General features: G+C 43.4%; 2 protein-coding genes across 3 annotated transcripts; one reads left to right on the forward strand and one right to left on the reverse strand.

Moving 5' to 3' along the window:
* Window positions 1-1,358: 1,358 nt before the first annotated feature.
* On the reverse strand, window positions 1,359-12,429 carry LOC124017139 (ankyrin repeat and SOCS box protein 5-like). 2 transcript variants are annotated; one of them, XM_046332534.1, is made up of 7 exons: window positions 12,196-12,429; window positions 6,009-6,088; window positions 4,642-4,749; window positions 3,214-3,364; window positions 2,895-3,029; window positions 1,944-2,135; window positions 1,359-1,620 (listed from the first exon to the last, which is right to left on the reverse strand). In XM_046332534.1, the coding sequence occupies exons 1-7, from the start codon at window positions 12,392-12,394 to the stop codon at window positions 1,493-1,495; spliced, it is 993 nt and encodes a 330-aa protein (XP_046188490.1). In that variant the 5' UTR covers window positions 12,395-12,429; the 3' UTR covers window positions 1,359-1,492. The 2 variants fall into 2 exon arrangements, with proteins under 2 accessions (XP_046188490.1, XP_046188491.1); XM_046332535.1 differs by lacking the exon at window positions 12,196-12,429 and adding an exon at window positions 10,732-10,923.
* Window positions 12,430-13,176: 747 nt separating this feature from the next.
* On the forward strand, window positions 13,177-16,816 carry spcs3 (signal peptidase complex subunit 3). The gene is made up of 4 exons (XM_046332530.1): window positions 13,177-13,404; window positions 14,437-14,587; window positions 16,098-16,213; window positions 16,614-16,816. Exons 1-4 carry the CDS (start codon window positions 13,262-13,264, stop codon window positions 16,744-16,746), a joined length of 543 nt encoding a protein of 180 aa, XP_046188486.1. The 5' UTR covers window positions 13,177-13,261; the 3' UTR covers window positions 16,747-16,816.
* Window positions 16,817-24,328: the final 7,512 nt, after the last annotated feature.

Below are 24,328 nucleotides of genomic sequence, written 5' to 3' on the forward strand. Positions count from 1 at the left end.
ATGTATTTATTGATTGTGTTTTACTTATTGACATATGTACAGTTTGTTTGTACTGCCATTGCAGTTTATAAAATGTGTTCATGAAAATATCAAAATGTTAGTTTTTGTACCATGAAGACGATACCAATGTAAACATGTAACATTTGTGAGCAGGATATATTTGAGTTTTAATTCATGGAAAAGGATCTTCTAAATAGATTGAAAAACGACTGAACTAAACCACAGCCGGAACATGCCAGAAATATAATCTCCAAGACAACCACATCATGGAATAACATTCTTATTTATTAGAGTGAAACAGGTGAGAGGTATGTGAAATGAGTTTTGGCAAAATACTGTACATTTTTCAGTGAGTTATGCATATACGGGTCACGTTAATATATTAGTTGGCTAATATTATATAAGAAAATAATTGAAATGCAATATTATTCACAGGAAATCTGATTAGCATAAGAGTTGTTGTTTTGGTCAATGTAACAGAATATACATATTTACATGACCTTGTACGTAGGTGCTTCAGAGAAAGAGTGGAAACAGATGTCAGTGAATGGGAGAGACTCGGTGCATTTGAGGTTCTGGGTTAAAAAGAAACAAGGTTCAGTGAGTAATAAAACATTCCCTTGATGATAAAGATGGACGGAGAGAGAAACAGAGAGAAAGAGAGATGGTGGGAGAAATAATAGCCTCTATTATGACGATGCTCTCTCATTTAGAAAGAGAAAGAGAGAGGGTGGGAGAAATAATATCCTCTATTATGACGATGCTCTCTCATTTAGAAAGAGAAAGAGAGAGGGTGGGAGAAATAATATCCTCTATTATGACGATGCTCTCTCATTTAGAAAGAGAAAGAGAGAGGGTGGGAGAAATAATATCCTCTATTATGACGATGCTCTCTCATTTAGAAAGAGAAAGAGAGATGGTGGGAGAAATAATAGCCTCTATTATGACGATGCTCTCTCATTTAGAAAGAGAAAGAGAGAGGGTGGGAGAAATAATATCCTCTATTATGACGATGCTCTCTCATTTAGAAAGAGAAAGAGAGAGGGTGGGAGAAATAATATCCTCTATTATGACGATGCTCTCTCATTTAGAAAGAGAAAGAGAGAGGGTGGGAGAAATAATATCCTCTATTATGACGATGCTCTCTCATTTAGAAAGAGAAAGAGAGAGGGTGGGAGAAATGATATCCTCTATTATGATGATGCTCTCTCATTTAGAAAGAGAGAGAAAGAGGAAGACAGAGAGAAACATAGAGGGGAAGGGAGAGAGCAACAGACAGACAGACAGACAGACAGACAGACAGACAGACAGACAGACAGACAGACAGACAGACAGACAGACAGACAGACAGACAGACAGACAGACAGACAGACAGACAGACAGACAGACAGACAGACAGACAGACAGACAGACAGACAGACAGACAGACAGACAGACAGACAGACAGACAGACAGACAGACAGACAGACAGACAGACAGAGAGCGTTGTGTTCTATCTGTACTGGAGGAAGCGTTTGAGAGGGTTGGGGAGGTGTAACTGAGGGATGAGGTGTAGTCGAGATCGACCCATATAACCTCTGACACTGAGACGACACAGTTGACATAGTGACTGAGGTGTTGCTGCAGAGAGAGAGAGAGAGAGAAACAAGAGGGAGAGAGCAAGAGATATAGAGATTATATGATTAATCTAAGACAGCCTCAATACCATCCACTTTTATAAACCAAATAGCAATGTTTTACAGGGGATTCTAACTTCTTCCCACTAGCTGAATGGGGATATTTCCTAACCTGGTCCCAGATCAGAATTAGTATCAAGACACTTCAGTATCGGTTTCTGATCAGACCACACGTTTGGCATGAAAACAAACATATGAGTTTGTTATACAGTACAAACTGATCTGGAATCAGGCTAATATTCCCATGTGAACTGAGCATAATCTTACCTTCATACAGCAGTAACGTCTCCTCTGCTGAGCTGTTAGGTGGGGCTGACTCCACTGGTCTCTTCAGCTCTAGGTTTTTAGCGTTAATGTTCGCTCCAAACTCTAACAACACATTGATGATCTCAGGACAGTCCTTCTGAGCTGCTGCATGGAGCGGGCTCTCCAGGAACCTGCCCTTCTGCACATTGGCCCCTGTGGAGCAAACCAGACAACATTGGTTTTGTTCAGTAGGTCACACTGTAGCAAAATGGTTTGCAACAGAAAACATTAATCTATGATCTGAAGGGACTCGTTTGTGTAGTTCCTTCCCGTTTCACTCAGTTTCAATATATTCTCCCTACTGAACACGCTTCATGTTTGTGAGTACTGCGTCAGGTAAAACGATGTCCCATGACATACCTTTCCTTACTAAATGCAGAATACAGAACACGCTTCATGTTTGTGAGTACTGCGTCAGGTAAAGCGATGTCCCGTGACATACCTTTCCTTACTAAATGCAGAATACAGAACACGCTTCATGTTTGTGAGTACTGCGTCAGGTAAAGCGATGTCCCGTGACATACCTTTCCTTACTAAATGCAGAATACAGAACACGCTTCATGTTTGTGAGTACTGCGTCAGGTAAAACGATGTCCCGTGACATACCTTTCCTTACTAAATGCAGAATACAGAACACGCTTCATGTTTGTGAGTACTGCGTCAGGTAAAACGATGTCCCGTGACATACCTTTCCTTACTAAATGCAGAATACAGAACACGCTTCATGTTTGTGAGTACTGCGTCAGGTAAAACGATGTCCCGTGACATACCTTTCCTCACTAAATGCAGAATACAGAAGGGGAAAGAGTACAAACGGATGAACCGTAAAAAAATAAATAATAAATAAATGCATTGATGTCAATTGGAGAGATAATTTGAAGCTAGGACCAAAGTGTCTGGTTAGTTACTGACCTCCTTCGAGGAGTTTCTGTGTGCACTGGAGTCCTGAGGAGATGCAGGCGATGTACAGGGGGGTTCCTAGGTGAGGAATATCATAGTCCACGTCTGCTCCCCATGTGATCAGCGCCTCCAGACAAGCACTTCTGCCTACACACAATACGCCCTGTGTTACCAGGATACTCTCATTCAGAAAACGCATTCAGTACTCTCATCTTAGAATAGAGGGGGGAAACATACTCAAATTACAGCCAGAGTACTTCAACACCTCACAGTGAAGTGACAGCTATGTGTATGACACACATATCCTGCAAGGGCAGTCCTCCTACAGTACCTTTGCTGGAGGCTTCGTGTATGGGCGAGGGCTGGCACATCTCTGACTGGGGCTTGGCACCGTTTTCCAGCAGTACCTCTGTACAGGTGGCACTGCCCGCTGAGCAGGCATTGAACAGTGGCGTCACCCCATCAATGGTGGTGGCATTTACCTGATCAGATAGATGGAGCATTGTCATAAAACCATGTGTACCTATAAGTTATAAAGTTACAACCAAGGCGAGTCAATCGGAATGTAAAATAATTAGTTGCCGACAACAAAGTTACAACAAAGGCGAGTCAAGGGGAATGTAAAAAGAGGAGTTGCTGCCAACAAAGTTACAGCAAAGTTACAACAAAGGCGAGTCAAGGGGAATGTAAAAAGAGGAGTTGTTGCCAACAAAGTTACAACAAAGGCGAGTCAAGGGGAATGTAAAAAGAGGAGTTGCTGCCAACAAAGTTACAGCAAAGTTACAACAAAGTTACAACAAAGGCGAGTCAAGGGGAATGTAAAAAGAGGAGTTGCTGCCAACAAAGTTACAGCAAAGTTACAACAAAGGCGAGTCAAGGGGAATGTAAAAAGAGGAGTTGTTGCCAACAAAGTTACAACAAAGGCGAGTCAAGGGGAATGTAAAAAGAGGAGTTGCTGCCAACAAAGTTACAACAAAGTTACAACAAAGGCGAGTCAAGGGGAATGTAAAAAGAGGAGTTGTTGCCAACAAAGTTACAACAAAGGCGAGTCAAGGGGAATGTAAAAAGAGGAGTTGCTGCCAACAAAGTTACAGCAAAGTTACAACAAAGTTACAACAAAGGCGAGTCAAGGGGAATGTAAAAAGAGGAGTTGCTGCCAACAAAGTTACAGCAAAGTTACAACAAAGGCGAGTCAAGGGGAATGTAAAAAGAGGAGTTGTTGCCAACAAAGTTACAACAAAGGCGAGTCAAGGGGAATGTAAAAAGAGGAGTTGCTGCCAACAAAGTTACAACAAAGTTACAACAAAGGCGAGTCAAGGGGAATGTAAAAAGAGGAGTTGTTGCCAACAAAGTTACAACAAAGGCGAGTCAAGGGGAATGTAAAAAGAGGAGTTGCTGCCAACAAAGTTACAACAAAGTTACAACAAAGGCGAGTCAAGGGGAATGTAAAAAGAGGAGTTGTTGCCAACAAAGTTACAACAAAGTTACAACAAAGTTACAACAAAGGCGAGTCAAGGGGAATGTAAAAAGAGGAGTTGCTGCCAACAAAGTTACAGCAAAGTTACAACAAAGGCGAGTCAAGGGGAATGTAAAAAGAGGAGTTGTTGCCAACAAAGTTACAACAAAGTTACAACAAAGTTACAACAAAGGCGAGTCAAGGGGAATGTAAAAAGAGGAGTTGCTGCCACAGCATAATGATGTCTCGTTCTGACGTGGAGCGTGATGTGTTTGTGTGTGCGTCCGTTTGGTCATGACTTACATTGGCACCAGCTGCGACAAGCGCCTTGGCGCATGACGCGTGGTCTGTCAGGCAAGCCTCATGCAACGGCGTCACATGGTCTATGGTAGGGATGTTTGCGTTGTAACCCTGGGATGACAACAAGAAATGTATGCATTCGTTATACAGGCCTCACTTTCCCGACACGTTATTCTGTGTAAATGCTCTACAGTTGGTCATACTATCAACACACTGTCTGTTGAGAAGCAGCTGCTTGCTAAGGTTACGGTTAGGTTTCCAATACAGGTTACACTCTTTAGAAAAAAGGGTTCCAAAAAGGTTCTAAGGCTGTCTCCATACTATAAATCATTTTGGTTCCAGGTAGAACTCTTTAGGGTTCCATGTAGAATCCTTTGTGTAAAAAAAAAAGTTCTACCTGGAACCAAAAGGGTTTTTACCTGGAAGCAAAAATGGGTTTTCCAAAGGGTTACCCTATGGGAACCGGCGAAGAAGCCTTTTTAGTTTCTAGAGTGAGGGTTAAGGTTAGGTCTAGGGTTAGGGTTAGGGTTGAGTTTAGGTTTAGGATAAGGGTTAAGATTAGGATTAGCGCTAAAGTTAGTAGATAGATAATTGAAATATCACTGACAGTCTGTAGAGCATCTACAGATGAACTACCAAATAAACGTTTGGAGATCTGACTACGAGGGAAAATGGCAAACATATATGTATCTTATCTGGGACGTACAGACAGAGCATGATAGAGGAAATTATGGTTGAAATGACTAATTATGTATACATTCCAATCAGAACTGACTAGTCCAAATGCTATAATGTACTGTACATGTGAATTTTCTCTCTTGCTCCCTTTCCCAATTGTATATAATGTAGTCAGGAGTTTAGTAACAATGAAGGTCTGTTCCTTAGTTCATTCAGTTGTACAAATCTCCAGGTGGTGGGAACGGGCCATCTCCAGATTGTCTAGAATGTTGATTTATACTGACTGGCCTTGACTTTGTGCTGATAACGCGAAGGCTCAAGAGCTAGGGGGCCCCTCTGCTTGTGAAATAGAACGTTTGGAAAACGCTGACGTCATTTTCAGTTTATAACCTGTGGAAATGTGTGTATGCATTTAGTACTCTCTGGGATTAAACGCTCTTACCTGACTTTTAAGACTGGTCTCGATCTACTTCATACATAATTAATGAACTTACACCTCATTAATGAATTAGAAACGAGTGCGAATTTGGTTTTGGCTGTAAAACAATAAGGAATTTAGAAATTCCTCTATCAAGCATCAGCAGTTTATTTTATATAAAGGTGTCAAAAAAGTCCCTCTGTCTTAACACTGTATAAACAATTGACCAGAAATCTTTGCGATGTGGTGCCCCGCCCCTCTGTGTGTGACTCACCTGTGAGAGTAGGGTCCTGAGGGCCAGGAGACGGCCATGACACGCTGCCTCGTGGAGAGGGGACCGGTCCGCCCATGACCCTGGGAGAGGGACAGACAAAACACTGAGCCTCTCCAAAACAACACACATTACAGTCATATGTTTACAGTGACAGCCCTTCACTATCATACAAGCTCTTCATGCTCACACCCACAAATATATATAACCAGCACATTCCCATTCAAGTCTGATACAATGACAGCATTCATCATAGCCTTCACTCTCTGTCGGTATCCTTAGTATTCAATCATTACCGTAATCCTAATCTAGAATTACTTCCCAAAAGCCAGTAGTACCAGTCCACTATCCATGTTCATATGTTCAGAAAATTGAAACCCAGTTGTCACAGCTGTCACTTATATCACCGAGCGCAAGATAGATTTTCACTCTCTTACAGTGTGGATGGAGCTATATATAACTGTAGCTCAACCAAGCAGGCCGTCTGGCAGGCATAGCCTTGTACAACCCACAGGCATAGCCTTGTACATCTGGCAGGCATAGCCTTGTACAACTGGCAGGCATAGCCTTGTACATCTGGCAGGCATAGCCTTGTACAACCAGCAGGCATAGCCTTGTTCAACCGGCAGGCATAGCCTTGTACAACCGGCAGGCATAGCCTTGTACAACCAGCAGGCATAGCCTTGTACAACCAGCAGGCATAGCCTTGTACAACCAGCAGGCATAGCCTTGTATGACCAGCAGGCATATACATCTGGCAGGCATAGCCTTGTACAACCCGCAGGCATAGCCTTGTACAACCGGCAGGCATAGCCTTGTACAACCAGCAGGCATAGCCTTGGACATCTGGCAGGCATAGCCTTGTACATCTGGCAGGCATAGCCTTGTACAATCGGCAGGCATAGCCTTGTACATCTGGCAGGCATAGCCTTGTACAACCGGCAGGCATAGCCTTGTACATCTGGCAGGCATAGCCTTGTACAACCCGCAGGCATAGCCTTGTACAACCGGCAGGCATAGCCTTGTACAACCAGCAGGCATAGCCTTGGACATCTGGCAGGCATAGCCTTGTACATCTGGCAGGCATAGCCTTGTACAATCGGCAGGCATAGCCTTGTACATCTGGCAGGCATAGCCTTGTACAACCGGCAGGCATAGCCTTGTACATCTGGCAGGCATAGCCTTGTACAACCAGCAGGCATAGCCTTGTACAACCAGCAGGCATAGCCTTGTATGACCAGCAGGCATATACATCTGGCAGGCATAGCCTTGTACAACCCGCAGGCATAGCCTTGTACAACCGGCAGGCATAGCCTTGTACAACCAGCAGGCATAGCCTTGGACATCTGGCAGGCATAGCCTTGTACATCAGGCAGGCATAGCCTTGTACAATCGGCAGGCATAGCCTTGTACATCTGGCAGGCATAGCCTTGTACAACCGGCAGGCATAGCCTTGTACAACCAGCAGGCATAGCCTTGGACATCTGGCAGGCATAGCCTTGTACATCTGGCAGGCATAGCCTTGTACAATCGGCAGGCATAGCCTTGTACATCTGGCAGGCATAGCCTTGTACAACCGGCAGGCATAGCCTTGTACATCTGGTAGGCATAGCCTTGTACAACCGACAGGCATAGCCTTGTACATCTGGCAGGCATAGCTCAGTCTCTCCCTACACACCCAACAACACTACCATTCACGTCAGAGAACAATATTTAGGAGTTTTTTGATTTAATGATTTTATTAATCCTTTATTCAGGTGAAACCCTATTGAGATATGAGTCTCTTTTATGAGGGAGCCTTGAGTATAACAAAATGTCAGCAATACTTCCACATCGGAGGGCCTGTTGTCCGGACCTCTGGCAGTCTCTATGGGGGTGCCACAGGGTTCAATTCTCGGGCAGACTCTCTTCTCTGTATACATCAATGATGTCGATCTTACTGCTGGTGATTCTTTGATTCACCTCTACGCAGACAACACCATTCTGTACCTCTGGCCCTTCTTTGGACACTGTGTTAACAAACCTCCAAACGAGCTTCAATGCCATACAACTCTCCTTCTGTGGCCTCCAACTGCTCTTAAATGCAGGTAAAACTAAATGCATGCTCTTCGACCGATCGCTGCCCGCACCTGCCCGCCCGTCCAGCATCACTACTCTGGACGGTTCTGACTTAGAATATGTGGACAACTACATATACCTAGGTGTCTGGTTAGACTGTAAACTCTTCTTCCAGACTCACATTATACATTTCCAATCCAAAATTAAATCTAGAATCGGCTTCCTATTTCGCAACAAAGCATCCTTCACTCATGCTGCCAAACATACCCTCGTAAAACTGACTATCCTACCGATCCTCGACTTCGGCGATGTCATTTACAAAATAGCTTCCAACACTCTACTCAACAAATTGTATGCAGTCTACCACAGTGCCATCCGTTTTGTCACCAAAGCCTCATACACTACCCACCATTGCGACCTGTACGCTCTCGTTGGTTGGCCCTCGCTTCATACTCGTCGCCAAACCCACTGGCTCTAGGTCATCTACAAGTGTCTGCTAGGTAAAGCCCCGCCTTATCTCAGCTCACTGGTCACCATAACAGCACCCACCCGCAACACATGCTCCAGCAGGTATATCAATTTGTAAGTCGCTCTGGATAAGAGCGTCTGCTAAATGACTTAAATGTAATGTAAATGTAATGTATATCTCACTGGTCACCCCAAAGCCAATTCTTTCTTCGGACACCTATCCTTCCAGTTCTCTGCTGCCAAGGACTGGAACGAACTGCAAAAATCACTGAAGCTAGAAACTCTTACCTCCCTCACTAGCTTTAAGCACCAGCTGTCAGAGCAGCTCACAGATCACTGCACCTGTACATAGCTCATCTGTAAATAGCCCATCCAATATACCTCATCCCTATACTGTATTTATGTATTTATCTTGCTACTTTGCATACCAGTATCTCTACTTGCACATTCATCTTCTGCACATTCTACCATTCCAGTGTTTAATTGCTATATTGTAATTATTTCGCTATTTATTGTCTTACCTCTCTATCCTACCTCATTTGCACATGCTGTATATAGATTTTTCTACTGTATTATTGATTGTATGTTTGTTAATTCCATGTGTAACTCTGTGTTGTTGTATGTGTCGAACTGCTTTGCTTTATCTTGGCCAGGTCGCAGTTGCAAATGATACCTTGCTCTCAACTAGCCTACCTGGTTAAATAAAGGTGAAATAAAAAAATAAAAATAAAATAAACATCACACAGCAATGCAGTGCAATATTCAATACTACATACCCATGTTGCTGCCTGTTGGAGAAGAGGGCGCCTGTCACCTACTGTACTGTTACTGTACTGAAGGGACTTTTTGTCATTGCATGGATTCACACAGGCAGAGCTGTGACTGTGTCGGCCATCTTTGGAAGGGCATCTGCATCACCTGACTAGCTCATGTAGTACACCGAAATGGCCTGTTGTTGCTACTATCTTTTATGATGAATAGGACAACTAAAATACTGTATCTTTGTTTTTTGTTGTTGTTGTTGTTGACATTCATTTTGATAGATATTTTTTGGGGGAAAGGACAATAACAGAGACCCCTCTTTCAAGGTATACATAGCATAACAACAGGTGCCACTGAGGACCACCACTGTTGAAGAGATAATTAGAGTTTGGAAGCTATTCTTAGGAAGCACATGTTAGAGCCACAGTAAGTAGTTAATTCCAGTCACAACAGCAACCTGGAATCCCCCTCTCTCTATTTTCTCTCCTTTCTCCAGGAACCCAGCCAACATTTCCCACAGTCCAGATCCTCTATAGCTGGTTGCCTGGTGCGGCTGAAGCCCATTATGCTCATTCGAACAGCACATGGTGTCTCTATTCTAGCAGGGTAAAATGGTAGCTCTCATGAATATTGCAACAGTGCACTGAACATGTGACTTTTGCTTTCGTTAAGGCTCCCCTTTGCCACACTAAGCAATAACAGGAGGAAGCAGAAATGGCTATAATATCTGCAATCTGTATTTCAGTTTATTTACTCTGCTTAAATAACAAACTATTGCATTTAAAACATTTGGATGTCAAAGTCAACTAGTAATCAAGCAGTTACAACCATAATGTGACCCAGCTACAGTTTAGATTGGATACAGCTGATAAAGAGATACAAACAGGTTTAATTGTCTGAAGCTGCTGCTTAGTCCAGTTCAAAGGTCATACTCTTATTGTCTTGTGTGAGAGTCATGAGAGTACATGGTAGCTTCAGCTGTTGTAGGCCAGTCATTATTAAACTTTAATAAACACATACCCTAAGGCCTACTACTACACATAGGCCCAGTAATAATACTAATAAAGTATGTGTTAAATACGATTTAAAAAGCATTTGTGTTATGATGTAAGATGTATGGATCTGTATCCACATCAGTAGGATAAGCACTCGACTGCTCTAGGGACCCATTTGACCAGATGTGTCCAAGGCGTTTGTTTGATTAATTTGCTTCATTTCACATGTTATAACAGAGTCCTAAATAAGCTGGTCCTATAGGAATGTTCCAGAACAGGTGCCTTTTTCACGAAACATTTCTATGTCAACCCCTCTCTCTACCTCAAATAAACTCCGACACGAACAGCACAGGAGTCCTATAATAACATTGCACTGTGACAGTCCGAGACGCACTCACCCAGTGCGCAAATACGCAATTGTGTGTGCGTAAAACGCTACTGACCTTGGCTAGTTAAAATACCCCAACAGCGTGGTTTCTTTTTTGCGGTGTAATCATCTGTGTTCTCTAACGTTCTTTTCCTCGACGTGTTTTCTGGCTGCTGCTCGCTCGAGCTCTCTGCAGACGGAACTTCAGGCATGTTTACATCAGCTATCAGTCCCCGCACCACAGTGCACCATGATCCAGTCTAAAACCTGCTCTCTGATTGGTTGCTCGGCTTGTTGTCGTTTCACTGCCAAGGACAAGCGCCACAATAACATGAACAGGCAGAGAAGGACCAGAACTGCCTTTACCCCCGCTGGTCTCAGGGTTAGGAACCGTTCTGTTCATTAAGGATTCATTATGTATGGTTTGAAAATACTAAAGTTTGACCTTTGAGTTGAATATAGTATTTGCTATTTTGAGTATGCCTAGTTGCTTGTGTAACAATCATTTGATTGCAATATTCAAGTGAAAAACCCACATGCTGTTTATAACCTCATTGGTCACATTATAAGGTCATAATTGTCAGGTAATAATTCAGGGACGGACATAATGCAGGTTTTCTTTGGTAGTTAATTCATTGATCGATCATTGATTGACCAGAGAGTTTACATACCTGATGTCCCTGGTCTGAAATAGTCTTTGATTAATAAGCTAATTTTAATAACTAGTTAATAAGTATTTTTCCTCTCCAGAGCCATAATTGAACAGCCCTACTACAGGTTATCAAATCAAATGGACTAGTTAAACTAGTTGTACTTGGGGATGGAAAGCTAGAGCCTCTCTAACCTCTCTCTAACATGCTTCTGTTCAGCTCAAAACATTTCTGGCTGACGGTCGCTTTGCGTAACCTAGGTGGAGTATGACAATAGGCTGTAACTGCCAAGTCTCAGCTTCGATATAATCTGTCTATGAATTGTGTGGCATTTTAATAAGGGCACAGTTCCTAGGTATGACCCCCATCCAAGGGGCACGCGCAATTATACAAACATGTACAGCTGCAAACCTCTGGATTGAATATATTAATTTGACATAGTCTCAAAAATGTGCATTCCCTGTGTCATCCCATCAGATCACTTGATGATTGCAGTGCGTGGAATGGAAGAAATATTGAATCAGAGACTTCTGTCATGCCAACCCAACGTGTCGTCATGATGCCAAAGGTTCTGGGTCTTTCCCCTCATCCCAGGTGCGGTTGTTACAATGCAGTGCTTTGCCCCAGTACCTCAGCAAGAAGAGAGCATTGAAAGACATCAAGAAGAAAGTATATCTAATACACAATGTATCTAAGTGTTCCTAATGTCCCTGGGCCACAACGATAGGCTGAGTAGTTCCTGGGCAGACTGGATACAGTTGGCCTGGCATGTTACAAACACAGAGCTTTTAGAAAGCTGGAATACTCTAATACACACACGTTACTGTAGAAAGTGTGTGTATGACCCTCTACTATAGAATAATAGTCTGTTGCCTTTCACGGAAACTTACTGTGCCCTTGTCCAAAATCATAAAACTCTTCTGCAATGCGGGCAGCCTCCTTCCGATTCCCCTTCACCACATAGAAGTGGGTGAGAATATTCAGGCTGATCTTGACAAAGAGCTTGATGCAAAACAGAGCGAATATGGAGAGGTAGACATTGGAGTAGTGTACTGTGCCAAAGGACTGGCTATCCACATTTGCAGTCATTGCTTCCTTGCTTGTCTAGCTTTGCTTATGTCTTGCCTGGCTGTCGATGGCTGGCTGCTAATGTTTTGGAAATTTAAATGGGGGGCCTGGCTATCTGTGTTGTGTTGACTCTGGTACTGGGTCATATGCCAGCCCAGAGTGACACAGACATTCCCCTCAGCAGCTGGGTCCAGACCAGATAGGATAAGCTGGAGAGAGCAGCTGTATTGTAGCACTGCCTGCCTGCCTGTGTGACAACTGGGGCCCATAGTCATACAGTGTCTCAGAGTAGGAGTGGAGATCTAGGCTTAGACCCCTTCTATCCATGTATTCTTATTCATTATGATCTAAAATGCAACACTGAACCTAGATCAGCACTATCAGCACTCCTACTCTAAGACGCTTTGTGGATACAGGCCTAGGGCCATTTAGACTCTGCCAGCAGTCCTAGCGCAGGGAATACAGTACAGCTATAGCCAGGGCCTTTGTGACTGTGACCTGTGGTTACAAAAAACTAACCCAGGCCTTAATCTTAGTTGACCTGTGGTTTGTTCGATTTTGTTGTGATGCTTGAGAAAGGTTCAAAAATATGTGTTGAACATTTCTTCTCTTGAGGTTTAACATTATCTTGGCTCATGTACTTTTACTTCAAAATTATATTATCCAGTCAATTGTCTACTGTCATGAAATTCCTTAGCCATTACTGGTCGTGTGAACTGTAGTTCGCCTCCCTAACACATGGGGGCAATGTTTCACTTTAATGTTCCATCGATTACGGATGAACCATCCTGTTTCGTATTTCGTTGTGTCAAACTACACTTCCTGCTTTTGCAGCTAGAAGTGTTCCGCATCGTTGTATATGAAACTGTAATATAATTGTATTTCAAAATGAATACAGTGTTGTCGAGGGCAAATTCCCTCTTCGCCTTTTCGCTCAGCGTGATGGCAGCTTTGACGTTTGGCTGTTTTATCACGACGGCGTTCAAAGACCGGAGGGTGCCGGTGGATATCCACGTCTCGAGAGTAATGCTGTGAGTGATGACTAGTTATTATTATTAAACTCCAGTGAACATGCTTTGTTTTGGTTTAGATATATTTCACTCCGTGATCTATCACATTTGTATTCGTATAAACAGTTATTGGTCTCAATTGGCTACATAGCTAGCTCGGTGTATGCGTGTTTACAATGGTGCTAACTAATTCTAGCTCGAGGTGATCAATGAATCCATATGGCAATATTGACGCCAATCAATCTAACAGACACCAGTGTAGTAAACTGCCTGAGCAATGAACAACCGTTGTTTTTCAATGTAGCCTGCCAGCCAGACCGGATGCCAGCTGCTGCTGCTTGCAACATTGTAACCAATAGTTGAACAGCACGTCAGCGCGGTATATTTTGTCAAACTGTAACCTAGCTGCCAGCAGATCAAATGTTTCCGACCTTACTGTAAATAAGAACTTGTTACTAACTGACTTGCCTAGTTACAACCCCCCCATTAGCATATGAACAGATCATGAGCCATGGCACAATTTGTTTTTTTGAATTTCAGGAAATTAGCTGCAAAACTGCAAAATGTTCTCTCAGTATCATGGCAACATGTGTAGAATACCATGAGATCAGCTATAAAACTGCAATTTTATCTCTCTGCCCTGTGGCTACGTGTAGATTTGCAGGACATTACTTTTAAACAGCAACATTGTCTCTCAGGCTCATGGCATATGTACAATAGCATGAGATTAACTAGAAAACTGCACATTTCCTTTTACCACATGGCAAAATGTGTAGAATTGTAGGTAGTTGGCTGTTGCCCTCTGAACTGTGGTATGCCATTCAAGTAGCTGTACCAAGCCATACAGTGCAAAGTGTAGCTAGAGAACATTGCCTAAATGTACAGCCAGAAACCATAAAGTAAATGTAGCCTACTAATATCTATGGTGTAGCCAAGACAAAAAACATTATTTTTTTTACAGCTTATTGTTCCACGTGGTGAAAGAAATGTCTTGGCATAATTCTAGGATGCAATGCACTGCACACAACTAAGTCGGCCTTTACCATTTGACAGGAAAAATGTGGATGACTTCACAGGACCCAGGGAGAGAAGTGACCTGGGGTTCATCACCTTTGACCTCTCTGCTGACATAAAGCCCATATTTGACTGGAACGTCAAGCAGCTCTTCCTCTACTTGTCTGCCGAGTACGCCACCAAGAGCAATGTAAGTGTCTTACAACGGGTGTATGTATACATTACGTCTTGCAACGGGAACGGTTGACCATTTAAGAACCAAGCGGGGAGGTACCTACCTGAAATGACCTAATAGAAAGAAGGACCAAGGCACTCTTCCAACTGTAATTTTCATTGCGATATGTTTTCCGTTTCGACTAAACGGTTTCTGTTGCAAAATCGGCGTGATATATACAACCCAGACCCCCTGTTCTCTTTCCTGTTGATCTATCAATTATCATTATGTTACGTTCTTCTTGGCTTGCTTTGGTAGTTGCCACAACAACAGATCACACAAATTATACTTGATGAAAGCCAATCTGAAGGGATGACCTTCTATAGGTTCATGACCCTATATATAGAATTGCAGCAGAATAGTCATACTTCTACACCACCAGGAGCAATGTAAGAACTGACCTCTTTCCTTTATGGTGTAGGGTCATTATCACACCTTCCTCCTCTTGGCTTGGGTAGGCTGGTTACCACACGCTGTTGCCACATTGGTTCTTCTACAGATCACACACATTTAATTGGTGGGAGCCAAGAAGGCAATATGGTTTGATGGGTGACTTTTTATAAATGGTGTATCCTAAGAAGTAGCCTGGGTTGGTCTCAGGTCTGTCTGTGCTGTATAGTCCTATGTAAACTATGACTATAGGAATTTGATACACAGTCGTGAAGAGAGCACGACAACGCCTCTCCCCCCCTCAGGAGGCTGAAAAGATTTGGCATGGTTCCTCAGATCCTCAAAAAGTTCTACAGCTGCACCATTGAGAGCATCTCGACTGGCTGCATCACCGCTTGGTATGGCAACTGCTTAGTATGGCAATTGCTTGACAACCCCACCGTAAGACGATACAGAGGGTAGCGTGTCTGGCCCAGTACATCACTGGGGCCATGCTCCCTGCCATCAAGGACCTTTATACCAGGAGGTGTAAGCGGAGAAAAAAAAATGCCCTAAAAATGGTCCGACTCCAGCCACCCTAGTCATGGACTGTTCTCTCTGCTACCGCAGACTGCTGGACTATTTGTGTTGACACTTTTTTAAAATATAGATTTATTTATTTTTTGCACTTACTCTTGCACCAGCTCTATGCACACTTACTGGACTCTACCCACACACACACACACACATGCATATTGACGCCACACACACATAGACACACGTTCACACACACTGCTGCTACTCTGTTTATTATCTATCCTGATTGTCACATTGACATTGACTCCGTACCGGTACACCTTGTATATAGTCTCGTTGTTATTTAACTGTGTTACTATTTCCGTGTTTATTTTTAGTAAATGTTTCTTGCTTTTTAACGCTGCATTGTTGGGAAAGGGCTCGTAAAGTAAAGCATTTCACAGTGAAGTCTGTTGTATTCTGCTCATGTGACAAATACAATTAGATTAGATACAGATCTGGGATCAGGCCACCTAGGAAGGTGACATGCATGGCTGCCAACTGGTGATATTTAACTGCGACGTGTTGTGCTTTCTTCCAGGCCCTGAACCAGGTGGTTCTGTGGGATAAGATCGTGCTGAGAGGAGAGAGCACCAAGCTCAACCTCAGAGACATGAAGTCCAAGTACTTCTTCTTCGATGACGGAAACGGTCTTCGGTAAGCTCCCTCTGTTCACCCTCTCACTTTTATTCTGCTGCCAGTAACCTAATGATGTCAAATCATGTTTTTGATTGGTGTGGAATCGCTCTAGATGCCATTTTATTGAATCAAATCAAATAGTTTGTCACATACAGTTTACAGCAGGTATAAAAGGCACATTGACATAATCATTTTGATACACCTTTTAAACATGCTGTAAACTATCTGACAAGTACAATTTCATCTGATTTCCCTTTAGTCCTACATTATGTTGAATAGTTACACCCTTTGTATGCAGCAGAGGGCAGTATAGGACCATTTTTGGCACCTCTCCCACTTGTCTCCAGTCTTTTGAATTGAAATTCTGGTGGAATGTTCTACGATGTTTAAGGCCTTTGTGTGATGATCTCTCCACCAGGGCGAACAAAAACATCACCCTGACACTGTCCTGGAACGTGGTGCCCAACGCTGGGATCCTGCCCCTGGTCATGGGCTCTGGCCACATGTCTGTCCCCTTCCCCGAATCATACGAGACCACCAAGAGCTACTAAACTGTTCCACCGTTTGTTTGTTGTGTAATCTTTTATGACTTTTAATAAAAGTGGACATTTGGGAACGGTTCAATTGTATGCCTTTGCATTGATGCTGCCACTGGAAAAAGGGCTGTCTAAATGTTGCTAACAGTGAAATCCTTGCTTCTTTTTTTCCTAAATTCCTCTCAAAGCTCATTAGAGGAGAGACCTTGGATCATCTACTTCCATGCACTTTGAAGAGAGGTGAGGAATCGAGGAGGATGCAAGGATTTGACTGCTAGTAATCCTTGGTTTAAATGGTCATTGCTGAGATGGACTTAGTAACTAGAAAGTCAGGACTCATGCTTCATGTAACTCTACAGTAGTACTCAGTACCTGTGTAATGAATGGCAATGTGAAATCTTTCGAATAATTCCGTTTTGTTCACTGTAGCTGTTACTTTCTTTTTTTATAAAAAAAAACATCTGAAAGATTCTGTATAACTGGTTAATAGTAGAGAAGAGGATAAGGCCCTGCATCTTAGTGTAAGGGGCGTCACTACAGTCCCTGGTTCGATTCCAGGCTGTAATCACATCCGCCCGTGATTGGGAGTCCCATAGGACGGTGCACAGTTGTCCCAGCATCGTCCTGTTTTGGTCTGGGTAGGCCGTCATTGTAAATAAGAATTTGCTCTTTAACTGACTTGCCTAGTTAAATAAAAAACATGTGTAATGTTAACATTTTGCTGACAGATGGCGCCATATGACCACAAACAACCCACCACTTACCCGAAGCGTTCAGAGTAGTTGCCACATTGAGAATGATGGACAGAGGCCCATAGAATAATTTTCGATGTATTATAATTGAGTTACCCAAAACAATATCTGCTCTATTCATAATGTTTTGAAATGATGGTATATGAATATAATGGCTACAACGACATCGTTTGAAATGTTCCTATGTGCTCCAAATAACTGAACATAGTCACGGTCGCTCTAAAGAATGTCCATAGGTAGTAGACTAGACGGATAATTGAAGGCCTCACGTTTGAATGGGTTTGCAGAGGTAGCGAGTGGAAAAACATCCATTGTATGACAATAGGAACAGAAAAGCCCGCGGTTGTTGACACAGCAGCCACAGTTGAAGGGGAAATGTAATTATAGCTAGCCAGATATTTTTATTCAAGAGACTGATTTTAATCTTGGAAAATAACAAATTCATATAAATTGTTCTTAGACCATATGTGATAGGCAGGGGAACCAAACAAGAGTTGGGGAAATTCAGCTGCGAATAGCAGAGGGCCCTGCTATTTCAGACCACGGGTGTTTAGTGAAGAGTTGTACAGGTTATTAAACCCAAAAGTGACTTACACTTTAAGACAAAGGGGGAAGCTCACCAGGTTGGCAGGGTATCTCCTAAACTAAGGCCTAGTTTAAATCAGATCATGCGTTAACTAGCGATAGCTGACACCCGCATTATAGCTGATGTTTAGGCAGTGGTGGAGGTGGAACTGGGTTGGAGCTGTCAAATTGGATAGCAGCCTCCTGCGCGCTGTCACGAAGCCACACCCGCCCCGCTGGCGTTAGAAGTTCAGAACGAGAAAGTGTCGGCTATATAGAAATAATGACGCTCAAAATGAAAAATCATTAAACGAAATGAGGATTTATATCATTTCCATCGAGTGGAGATTACATTCCAGTGTTTGAATTTGTAAGCGAGGCTGTATGGGATTTATATTAATGCGACAGTGCAGCCAATGGATATGTCTGCTTTAGGTATAATGCCACGAACTGCTTGTGGATTTGACAGCTCTAAGGGAAAGTTCAAACTTCCAAAATAGGGGAGGGTTGTGTTTATAAACAAATTGGCCACAGAGGAGGGTTGTGTGTTTCTTTTCCTGGTTTGCATTGGCTCTTTTGCAGGTTTTATTGTATAATGTCATCCATCCTAGCCACATTTCCTCATCTGCTTGCATGCACCTCCACTATATCAAGCTAACTTTTACTATACCACTATAGTCTACCAGTCTGACTGTCTTGTCTTACTCTCTATCCACCATTCATAGTAATAGGTGGATCGTTTGTACAGATCTGCAATAGGTAGCAATCATATCACACATAAAACCATTCAAAGCTGCATCAATTTTCAATATGAATCCACAAGAACAAATAGGAATAGCTGATAGGCAGTGGAGAGGCCAGGTGCATCAATGCTCATGAGAGAACAGTGAAGACATGAGACACGCAGCTCAAAAAGCTCCCCTATGGATCTTGTTTAGGGACAATACAAAATTATCCTACATAGACTAACCTACAACACCACAATGAATAATTGCATTGTTTTCAAGTAACCACAACATTCAACTTTTGATATTGAGATGCGCTGTCTGTCGTCATTGATGGAAACAGAAATCCGATAGGAAAATGTACATATTGTTTTTATACAGATTTTAGTATATTCACATGGAAATCTGTCGCCAATTGGATGGAAACTTATTTATAGATACCCTAAAGACTCTGGCTAGTGCGCTAGTCCAGTGTCACTTTTATTATGCCTCCACATCATGGTTCATCACCAGTCCCAAACAGAATCCACATAACTCAGCCACTAGGTACCTATCCAACTATACTTCATTTGTTAGAGATGTACACCAGCATAATACCAGAGACTCTAATTTAAAAAATGCTAGCTAATGAGCGAACAGTACCCCCAATTCCTCCATTCTGCTGGCAAACGTGCAATCTATGGACAATAAAATAGATGACCTACGCGGAAGATTAAATTACCAACGAGACATTCAAAACTGTAATATCTTATGCTTCACAGAGTAGTGGCTGAACGACGACACCGGCATGATAGAACAGCGGCGTCTGGTAAAACGAGGCGACGGACTATGTATTTTTGTAAATAACAGCTGGTGCACGATATCTAAGGAAGTCTCGAGCTATTGCTCACCTGAACTAGAGTATCTAATGATTAGCTGTAGAACACACTATCTGCCTAGAAAGTTTTCATCTGTATTTTTCGTAGCTGTTTACATACCACCACTGTCAGAGGCTGGCACACAGACAGCATTGAATGAGCTCTATTCCAGCATAAGCAAACAAGAAAACGCTCAACCAGATGCGGCACACCTAGTGGCCGGGGACTTTAATGCAGGGAAATTTAAATCCGTTTTCCCAAATTTCGATCAGCATGTTTAATGTGCAACCAGAGGAAAACAACTCTGGACCACCTTTACTTCACACACAGAGACGCATACAAAGGTCTCCCTGGTCCCCCATTTGGCAAATCTGACCATAATTCTATCCTCCAGATTCATGCTTACAAGCAAAAATTAAAAGAGGAAGCAACAGTGACTAGATCAATACAAAAGTGGTCAGATGAAGCAGATGCTAAGCTACAGGACTGTTTTGCTAGCACAGACTGGAATATTTTCCGGGATTCTTCCAATGGCATTGAGGAGTGCACCACATCAGTCACTGACTTCATCATTAAGTGCATCGATGACAGTATCCCCACAATGACTATTACGTGCATTCCCCAACCAGAAGCCATGGACTACAGGCAACATTCGCACTGAGCTAAAGGGTAGAGCTGCCGCTTTCAAGGAGCGGGACTCTAACCCGGAAGCTTATAAGAAATCCCGCTATGCCCTCCTACGAACCATCAAACAGGCAAAGCATCAATACAGGACTAAGATCAAATCGTACTACACAGGCTCTGACGCTCGTCAGATGTGGCAGGGATTGCAAACCACTACAGACAACTAAGGGCAGCACAGCCGAGAGTTGCCCAATGACACGAGCCTACCAGACGGGCTAAACTACTTCTATGCTCGCTTCGAGGCAAATAACACTGAAACACGCATGAGAGCACCAGCTGTTCCAGAAGAGTGTGTGATCACGCTCTCTACAGACGATGTGAGTAAGAACTTTAAACAGGTCAACTTTGACAAGGCCGCAAAGCCAGACGGATTACCAGGATGTGTACTGCGAGCATGCGCTGACCAACTGAAAAGTACCTTCATTTACATTTTCAACCTCTCCCTGTCCGAGTCTGCAATACCAACATGTTTAAAGGAGACCACCATAGTGCCTGTGCCCAGTAACACTAAGGTACCCTGACGAAATGACTACCGACCCGTAGCACTCATGTCTGTAGCCATTAAGTGCTTTTAAAGGCTGGTAAATGGCTCAAATCAACACCATTATCCCAGAAACCCTATACCCACTCCAATTTGGGTACCGACTGGGATAGAGATCCTGGATGGCAGGAAGCTTGGTACCAGTGATGTACTGGGCCGTTCGCACTACCCTCTGTTGTGCCTTGCAGTCGGGGGCCGAGCAGTTGCCATACCAAGCAGTTATGCAACCAGTCAGGATGCTCTTGATGGTGCAGCTGTAGAACCTTTTGAGGATCTGAGGACCCATGCCAAATCTTTTCATTCTCCTGACTGGTTGCATAGGTTTTGTCTTGCCCTCTTCATGATTGTTTTGGTGTACTTGGACCATGTTAATTTGTTGGTGATGTGGACGCCAAGGAACTTGAAGCTCTCAACCTGCTCCACTACATCCCCGTCAATGAGAATGGGGCCGTGTTTGTTGTCCTTGCACCACACGGTCAGGTCTCTGACCTCCTCCCTATAGGCTGTCTCATCGTTGTCTGGGATCAGGCTTTCCACTGCTGTGTCATCAGCAAACTTAATGATGGTGTTGGAGTCGTGCCTGGCCATGCAGTCATGAGTGAACAGGGAGTACAAGGGGGGACTGAGAAAACACCCCTGATGAGCCCCCGTGTTGAGGTTCAGCATGGTGGATGTGTTGTTGCCTACCCTTACCACCTGTGGGTGGCCCATCAGGAAGTCCAGGATCCAGTTGCAGAGGGAGGTGTTTAATCCCAGGGTCCTTAGCTTAGTGATGAGCTTTGAGGGCACTATGGTGTTGAACACTGAGCTATAGTCATTGAATAGCATTCTCACATAGGTGCTCCTTTTGTCCAGGTGGGAAAGAGCAGTGTGGATTGCAGTGGATCCACTACTGTGGATTGCATCATCTGTGGATCTGTTGGTGTGGTATGCAAATTGGAGTGGGTATAGGGTTTCTGGGATAATGGTGTTGATGTGAGCCATGACCATCCTTTCAAAGCATATCATGGCTTCAGACGTTATGGGTCGGTAGTCATTTTGGCAGGTTACGTTAGTGTTCTTGGGAACAGGGACTATGGTGGTCTGCTTGAAACATGTCGGTATTACAGACTCAGACATGGAGAGGTTGAAAATGTCAGTGAAGACACTTTCCAGTTGGTCAGCGCATGCTCGTATGACATGTTGTCCGGAACTGCCGATGCTATCATGCATGTTTCAGTGTTACTTGCGTCGAAGCGAGCATAGAAGTTATTTAGCTTGTTTGGTAGGCTCGTGTCATTGGACAACTCTCGGCTGTGCTTCCCTTTGTAGTCGGTAAAAGTTTGCAAGCCCTGCCACATCCGACGAGCATTGGAGCCTGTGTAGTACGATTCGATCTTAGTCCTGTATTGATGCTTTGCCTGTTTGATGGTTCATCGAAGGGCATAGCAGGATTTCTTATAAGCTTCCGGGTTACAGTCCAGCTCCTTGAAAGCGGCAGCTTTACGCTTTAACTCAGTGCGAATGTTGCCTGTACTCCATGGCTTCTGGTTGGGGTATGTACATACGTTCACTGTGGGGATGACGTCCTTGATGCACCTATTGATAAAGCCAGTGACTGATGTGGTTAACTTCTCAATGCCATTGGAAGAATCCCGGAACATATACCAGTCTGTGCTAGCAAAACAGTCGTAGTAGTTTAGCATCTGCTTCACATCTGACCACTTTTTTATAGACTGAGTCACTGGTGCTTCCCGCTTTAATTTTTGCTTGTAAAGATGAATCAGGAGGATAGAATTCTGCTCACATTTTCCAAATGGAGGGCGAGGGAGAGCTTTGTATGCGCGCGTCTCTGTGTGTGGAGTAAAGATGGTCTACAATTTTTTTACCCTCTGGTCGCACATTAAACATGCTGATAGAAACTTGTTAAAACTAATTTAAGTTTCCCTGCATTAAAGTCCCTGGCCATTAGGACTGCCTCCTCTGGATGAATGTTTTTCTTTTTGCTTATGGCGGCATACAGCTCATTGAGTGCGGTTTTAGTACCATCATCGGTCTGTGGTGGTATGTAGACAGATGAAAACTCTCTAGGCAGATAGTGTGGTCTACAGCTTATCATGAGATACTCTACCTCAGGCGATCAAAACCCTGAGACTTCCTTAGATATCGTGCACCAGCTGTCTTACCGAAGGCTGCTGTTCTATCCTGCCGATAGAGTGTATAACCCGCCAGCTGTATGTTCTTAACATCGTCGTTCAGTGAAACACAAGTGAAACATAAGATATTACCGTTTTTAACGTCCCGTTGGTAGGATATACATGCTTTCAGTTCGTCCCATTTATTTTCCAGCAATTGCACTTTAACTAGCAGGACGAAAGGCAAAGGCAGATTAGCCACTCGTCACCTGACCCTCACAAGGCACCCTGATCTTTTCCAGCAAAATCTCAGGTTCCTTCTCCAGCGAATGACGGGGATCTGGGCCTGGTCGGGTGTCTGTAGTATATCCCTCCCATCCAACTCATTGAAGAAAAACTCTTATGTTACTGCCGATGCTGGAAGAAGACCAAGGTGCAGCATGGTGAGCGTACATTTTCCTTTTAATTTAAAATGTTGCCAACAAAACAACAAACAAAAGAAACAACCTGGAAGCTTTAACAGGGAATTAGTGCCACAAACAAAGTTAACTTCCCACACTGAAAGGAGGGAAAAAGGGCTACCTAAGTATGGTTCCCAATCAGAGACAATGATAGACAGCTGTCCCTGATTGAGAACCATACCCGGCCAAAACATAGAAATAAAATAAACATAGAAAACAAAACATAGAATGCCCACCCCAAATCACAACCTGACCAAACCAAATAGAGACATAAAAAGGCTCTCTAAGGTCAGGGCGTGACATCTTAATCTAATCTGAGGGAGTAACCTATAGGGGAGGGTCTGATGTCCAGAAGCTCTTTACAGTCATAAGAGATGGTAGCAGAAACATTATGTACAAAACAAGTTACAAACAACTCGAAAAAACTAACAAAATGTCATAGTTGGTTAAGAGCCAATAAGACGGCAGCCAACCCCTCTGGCGCCATCATAGTAACAAGCAGGGAGAACGAGCTCAACCATCTGGCTTCGTCCCTTGATATCCTCACTGGGGCTGCTGTTACCCCCCATCAGTAAATGTCTAACTCTCCCAATGGATTTCACCTCCAACATCGCCAAAACAACCTCTATGCAGATGTCGGCCAAAGGGATCATCTGATTGAGTAGAACATCACTGTGGCTTTTTGCCATGGATCAGAAGTAGAAGACGAATAGCTAAAATAATTTAGCTGCGATAACTCTGCATTAGCATAATGCTTGGTTCTTTACTGTGTGTGATGAGACCACCCAGTTCCAGAGCCGCTTTTCATCCTGGGCAGTGGAGACGCCAGGCCAGATGCCCTTTACCACTATTTTGCCGAACCTGGCTGAATGCTCACTCTAGCTAGCAGGACTGAATAT

This window comes from Oncorhynchus gorbuscha, unplaced genomic scaffold (genome assembly GCF_021184085.1).
Source record: "Oncorhynchus gorbuscha isolate QuinsamMale2020 ecotype Even-year unplaced genomic scaffold, OgorEven_v1.0 Un_scaffold_167:::fragment_2:::debris, whole genome shotgun sequence".
Taxonomy (NCBI): domain Eukaryota; kingdom Metazoa; phylum Chordata; class Actinopteri; order Salmoniformes; family Salmonidae; genus Oncorhynchus; species Oncorhynchus gorbuscha.